The sequence below is a fragment of the Hypanus sabinus genome, unplaced genomic scaffold (genome assembly GCF_030144855.1).
Source record: "Hypanus sabinus isolate sHypSab1 unplaced genomic scaffold, sHypSab1.hap1 scaffold_1485, whole genome shotgun sequence".
NCBI classification, from domain to species: Eukaryota; Metazoa; Chordata; class Chondrichthyes; order Myliobatiformes; family Dasyatidae; genus Hypanus; species Hypanus sabinus.
In genome coordinates this window covers 61,514-68,527 of record NW_026779559.1, presented here as the reverse complement: position 1 = coordinate 68,527, position 7,014 = coordinate 61,514, and the positions used below count along the sequence as shown (strand labels likewise).

General features: G+C 43.0%; 1 protein-coding gene across 1 annotated transcript; it reads left to right on the top strand.

The window, feature by feature from the left end:
• The first annotated feature begins 226 nt into the window (after window positions 1–226).
• On the top strand, window positions 227–1,618 carry LOC132387020 (muscarinic acetylcholine receptor M2-like). Its single transcript, XM_059959384.1, has one exon. It carries the CDS (start codon window positions 227–229, stop codon window positions 1,616–1,618), a length of 1,392 nt encoding a protein of 463 aa, XP_059815367.1.
• Window positions 1,619–7,014: the final 5,396 nt, after the last annotated feature.

The window sequence follows — 7,014 nt, the reverse complement described above, 5'->3', positions numbered from 1 at the left end:
CTATTAATTCATAATTAATTGTACGTACAAAAATGATCTCTGTGATTCCTGTTTATAAGTAAGTCCCTCAGCAATAATCTTGAAGTTTTTTTTCAGCAAATGGTCTTCTGTGTTCTTGCTGGTGAGACTTCAATTAGAAATCCTTTATTGCTTGTTTGCTAATATTTCTCCTTTTTCTACTATTTTCTACGTTTAGGCCGCTTCAATGCTAACTCAGAGGGAAAGGATGTCTAATTTAACGCAGACAAATTCATCTCTCAGCAACCGAACATACATTGAAAGAGGGAGCGCTTACAAAACAGTTGAAGTAATCTTCATTGTGATTGTAACATTATCTTTGAGTCTGGTGACCATTATCGGAAACATTCTGGTTATGCTTTCTATCAAAGTGAATAGACAGCTACAAACAATTAACAACTATTTTATTTTCAGCTTAGCCTCTGCTGATTTGATTGTTGGTGTGTTCTCCATGAACCTTTACACCATTTACATCGTCTTTGGCTACTGGCCTATGGGCCCAGTGGTGTGTGATTTGTGGCTGGCTCTAGATTATGTTGTTAGTTATGCATCTGTCATGAACCTTCTTATCATCAGCTTTGACCGATACTTCTGTGTGACAAAGCCTCTCAGCTACCCTGTGAAGAGAACCACCAAGATGGCATGGATGATGATTGCAGCTGCTTGGGTGCTGTCATTTATCCTGTGGGGCCCTGCCATTCTCTTCTGGCAGTTCATTGTAGGTGGGCGGACAGTTGAAGAGGGTGAGTGTCATGTACAATTCTTCTCAAATCCAGTTGCCACTTTTGGCACTGGAATAGCATCCTTCTATCTACCGGTTATTACCATGACTATTTTGTATGTGCACATATCCCGTGCTAGCAAGAGTCGGATCAAGAAGGATAAGAAGGAGACAGAGTCCAACAAAGGCACCATTTCTCCCAGTCCAGTGCGAGGCAAAACAATGAAACCGAATAACAACATTTCAAGTGCACCTGAAGGGTTGCAGAATGTCAAAGTACAAAATGGCAAGGCAGCTGGTGAAGTAATGACGGATCATTGCGGCCAAGTAGAGGAAAAGGTGGTCTCAAATCCCTCGACTTCCCTCAGTGTCGTCCCTTCCATCCAGAAGGAGGAAGGAAAGATGGATGAGAGCACAAATGTCTCCACCACACAAAGACATTTTAGCAACGGCAGCTCCAGCATAAAGGTCATCACGAAATCCCAAAAGAGTGACTACTGTGCTACCACAGTTGAAGTGGTGTCAGAAAACAGCACCAAGAATGGTAAAGCCAGAGAGCTTACCGCAGCCCACATCATCATTAAAATGACAAAGACCCCTGTTGAGAAAAAGAGGGGAGCTGTAACCCGGGAGAATAAGGTGACCAGGACCATCTTGGCTATTCTGCTGGCATGTATCATTACCTGGACCCCATACAGTCTCATTAACACGTTATGTTCAGTCTGCGTTCCTAACACTTTATGGACTATTGGATACTGGCTCTGTTACATCAACAGTACTCTCAACCCAGCCTGCTATGCACTATGCAATGCTACCTTCAAGAAAACCTTCAAACATCTTCTCTTCTGTCAATATAAAAACATTGGTGCAACAAGATAAAATCAACAGCAAGCTCATCTCCATGAACATTTTACACATCTTATAGATGACTTTCAAAATGTTTATCACAAATGTATGTAAGTAAAATGTTCAACACGCCGAGGTATGGCTCAATTAGTCATTGTATGTAATATGGTGAAAGCACACTTGAGTTATGTCCAATGAATTTCTAATTTTTGTTTAATTGACGAGTGTGCTGTTTATTATAAAGTTTCTGTGTGAAATCGTAAATGAATCTGCCCAAGTTTCAAGTATAGTGCGTTCCAGTTAATTGGGGCACACTGGGAATTGTACATTTTGGCCCGATTAAACGGCTGCACTAATGAGCCAAAGCTTCATGGAAATAGACAAACTACCTTTTGAATAAGTAACAAACTATGTATTTAGAGGAAATACTGAATAAATTAGAACACAACAAAAATCACTACGGTATATAAAACTGTATTAGTTCCTAATTATTATGGTGGAGATCACTAAGTGTACACTGACGTGTTCTTTTGATTGACTGTAAATAAGGAAAATCATCAGAGACACCAAGTGCAGATTGTGGACAGCTTTCAAACAGTGCTATCGATGATTGGAACCTCCAAATCCTTATTTTAATTGTAACATTCCAGATGATTGCTGATACTTTTAAACTAATCATAGTACCGAACTAGATGAAGATTTGAAATCGCTTAACTTCTCCCCAGCCGTCTCTGGCATCCGCAAGCCTGAATGCTTGAAACCGCAGTGAGCAAAACGGTTCCAAATTGTCTTACTGTTTATCATTTGCCTACGATCAAAGACAATAATCACTGCTTTTTGAATACGAACACACAAGTGAAGCCACTTAAAATGGTTGCTTTAATTACGGCGTAGTGTATATTGGCCGCATACTTGCATGTGACTGACGCTAGTTAGGACCTGTTTGGCAACAGATTCCTGCCCAAATAAGTGGCATATTTTCCCAAATAAACAGAGAAATTCATTTATTTTTGATTTTTTTTTTCATTTATTGTCCAAAAAAAGCGGCTGCTCCAATTAACCAATGCTCCAATAAATGCCATTAGACAGAATTATAAAATTAAACATAGGCACATTTAAGGGGTAATGTTCATTTTTATAACATTACTCAGTATCAAAAAATGTATTTTGTACTTTTAATAACTTTGTGCTTCTAATGGATACCCACTACATTACCTTTTAGTTAGTAGTTCTGATAGGTTGCTTCGAATCTTAATCACTTGGTATAGGGGGGGGGGGGCGTTGGTGGCGGACCTAAATGAATGGCACAGCCACTGAGGGACTAGGAACAGAGCTAGGTGTGTCAAGAAAGCAAGGGAAGACAGGAATACATGACGCTGGATATTAACACAGGCCCGGGACGAGACTAGGATTTCGGGCCTGCTCTAGGACTTGGACTAGGAACAAGGGACCCGGACGTGGAACTTGGAACTTGTAGCCTGGGCTAGGGCTCCGAGCCCGAGACTGGACTTGCACCCGAATCCTGGGTCTTGACTCGGGCTTGGGCCCCGGATCTAGGCGAGGACAAGACGCGGCCTCAGGTCGTGGCGTGGTGAACGGACTGGACGTGAGACTCCAGGACTGGGCGGAGGAACTCCAGCACCGGGCTGGGGCATGTTGCCCTGGGTTGCGCGATGTATAAGGACAGGAAGAGGCACATGGACGGGACAAGGGACTCCAACACAGGACGAGGGACCTCCAGCACCGAGCTGGGCGAGATACTCCTCGGCTGTGCGAGGCAAAGGACAGGAAGAGACACAAGGAAAAGCACGAGAACAGGCAGCGGCCGCATCGGGAGCACCGGACGCATTTTGCCACACAGGTCGACTCACAGATCAATTTTCGCCTCACCTGGAAGGACTGTCTGCGGCCATGAATGATTGCGATGGAGGAGGTATAAGAGCAGGTGTAGCACTTGTTCCGCTTACAATGATAAGTGCAGGGAGGGAGATCTGTGGGAATTGATAGGGTGTATGAATGGACAAGGGAATCGCATGGGGAGGGATCTCTGCGGAAAACAGAAACTTGGTGGGGGGGGGGGGGTTGCGGAAAGATGTACTTGGTGGTGGGGTGCTCCCAGTGCGGCCTTCTATATATTGCCGAGAACCGACGCAGACTGGGAGACCGTTTCACTGAACGCCGACGCTCTGTCCGCCAGAGGAAGCAGGATCTCCCAGTGGCCATAGCTTTTAATTCCACGTCCCATTCCCATTCTGATATGTCTATCCACGCATCGTCTACTGTCAAGATGAGACAGGTTGGAGGAATAACACCTTATATTCCATCAGGGTAGCCTCCAACTTGATGGCATGAAGATTGATTTCTCTAACATCGTTAATGCCCCTCCTCCCCTTCTTACTCCATCCCTTATTCATTCATTCGTTTATCTATCTATCCGCTTAATTATCTATCTCTCTCTCTATCTATCTATCTATCTATCTATCTATCTATCTATCTATCTATCTATCTATCTATCTATCTATCTATCTATCTATCTATCTATCTATCTATCTATCTATCTATCTATCTATCTATCTATCTATCTATCTATCTATCTATCTATCTATCTATCTATCTATCTATCTATCTATCTATCTATCTCTCTATTTATCTGTCTATCTATTTATTCATTTATTTGTTTGTTTATTCATTTATTTATTTCCCCTTTTTTTCTTTCACTATCTCATTTCTCTCTCTCTGTCCCTCAAACAATACTCCTTGCCTGCTCTCCATCTCTCTCCAGGGCTCCACTGCCCCTTTCTTTTTTTCCAGCCTCTCATCTCCTGATCCTCTCCCTTTTACAGCCTGGTATCCCTTTTGCCAATCAACTTTCCAGCTCTGAGCTTTATCCCCTCCCCATCCTGTCTTCTCCTATCATGTCGGATGTCTCCTCCCCTCCCACTTTCAAATCTCTCACTATCTCTTCTTTCAGTTAGTCCATTTCAGCTGTCCAAGAATCACACTCTAGTAAAGTGGTGATGGAAAGGAATTTAAATGATGGCACCGACTCACTCAGTCAGTAATAAAATCGAGTGCATTGTTTAGAAATGGGGTCAGCGGTGTACCTTTGCATGTGGAGTAACTCTGGGCAAGCGGCCTGCACCTTGGGCTGCGGATGTACGATTCATTCAGTAGGTCACAGAAAGTTTCGAGAAAAGTGGATTTAAGTAATGACTTTCACTGTTAAGAATGTTAGACGAGTGATTTTCCTGATTCCAGAAAACATGTGAGCAATGTCAAAGAGCATAGAGGAATGCACATTAACCTTGCAAAGAGATTGGAGCCCATCCACTGATTCACAGAAGTGCTGAATAATTTCATTTTGGGTTGATGACCCAGTGCCTTGCAACTCATATCTCAAATCCTGATGCAGCAGAGGCAAACGCCAACCAAGTGTATGTGTGTGATGTGAAAGCTCAGATTTTCACTGTCTAAACTCAGGATGTGGCCAAAATGGTGAGAATAATAATGTTCGAAAGCAATGACAGGATGTTGTAGCAAAATAACAATCTCATCTCGTTCACAGGGCTAGGGTAGCTGGACTGTCATGTGGAGGGAGCAGCAGTGGCATTGTGCAGTAAAGACTGCATTCATTATCCCACCATTTTCATTCTGCCAGTTGTCTTGTCATTATAAGAAGGAATATCCAAGCCTCACAGGATAATCAGGGGCCCTTCTCATCAGAAATGATGCCAATCTTGAAGGGAGGGTACAGCTCAGAGACAGCCTTATAGACCGACAATTGCACACCAAAGCCATTTGCAGTCTCCTTCACTAAAGTTCCTTACATTCAGCCCAGCCAGTACTACCGTTGATTTTGCTCTGCATGAATCTGCTCCCAACTTTCTTCAATAATTCCATCAAAGTTTCAAAGGTCTAATTTAATGTCAGAGGAATGCATGCAATATACATCCTGAAATGCTTTGTTAGGAAAAATCCACCAAAACAAAAAAGTGCCCCAGAGAATAAACGACAGTTAAACACGAGAAGACCAAAGTCCCCCTCCCGTGCATAAGCAGTTGCAAGCAATAATCCCCCCTCCCCCAACGACAAAAGAAATAATTTGCGCCGCCACCAAGCAGTCAAGTGTGAGCAAAACAATAGCAAAGACACAGACTTGCAGTTACCCCAAAGACTTCAAGTTTCAGCCAGACTTCGACATATCGCAGGTTTTCTCTCTTCCTAATAAGGAAGAGGGAGGTGTCTCCATCAGCAGACAACTGTATTTCCTTCCTCACAAACTCTATTTCGTCTCCACTTATGTGCGTCAGTATTATTTACTTAAGACGACTTCTGTCAAGGAAATTTTGTTTTCTACCTTCTTACCTATCTTTGGATAAGTAAGTTAGATTTTTATGGTGACGGACTTGTGCTGTTAGCCTCTGTCTGCTCCAGCTGACCACTGGAGCGATTCTGTCGCCATCCACATAGGTAAAGACAATAAGGGTAAAAAAGTGTTCTTATTCCACTTGCCAAGATTGGATTGATAAAACCGGTTTGGAATATTTAGTTTGTATTGGTTTGTATTTCATGTTGCAGCTAAACACGTTTTTGTAGAATAGTGAATGAGGATGTGTTTTACTACTGCAGTTGAACGAATTGGTACTGAAATGGATGAGCACTCAACCTGGCCAAGCATGCTGCTTCTTTTTCTCTTTCTTCTTGTTCCCCTTCTGCTTCTGAACTACAACCCTCACCACAACTTTCTCTTAGCGTCTAGCTGCTTGACACGGAACTGGTTAACAAATGCAGAACCCCTGGAAAGGGAAGACTGTGAGACACACAGCAGAATTCGGGACATAGAATTATCAAAAAGTACAGCACAGAAACAGACCATTCAGCCCATCGAGGGGGGACCACACAATTTAAACTTCCTACTCCCATCGACCTGCACCAGGACCATAGCCCTCCATACCTCTACCATCCATGAACCCATCCAAACTTCTCTTAAATATTCAAATTGAGCTTTCATGTACCCCTTGAGCTGGCAGCTCCTTTCCCACTCAAAGAACTTTCTGAGTGATAAAAAGTTTCCCCTCGTGTTCCCCTTCAACAGCTACTGCTGTGTATTGGAGAGCTTCTTCTGGCTGGTGTGGGCAGTAGAATCTTTGTTGCAACTCAACAGTTGCTTGCTCGTTTACAGTTTTGTCTGGTAGCAATGTGGTATTTGTGTGTGCAGCAATCCCTGTGTTGCAGACTATGTTGTAGGCAGTAACACTTGAACTCCCATAACTGATTTTTGGTTAGTTCTTGTGGTGCAGCTGCAGACTGCATCTGAACATTATGTACAGCCACTAGCTATCTCAAAAGCTCCAGGCACCATTATGTAGTTGTGTCAATTCACTAATTGGTCGTGAACTGTCTGGTCACCAAGAGAGAGTTTATTCCTC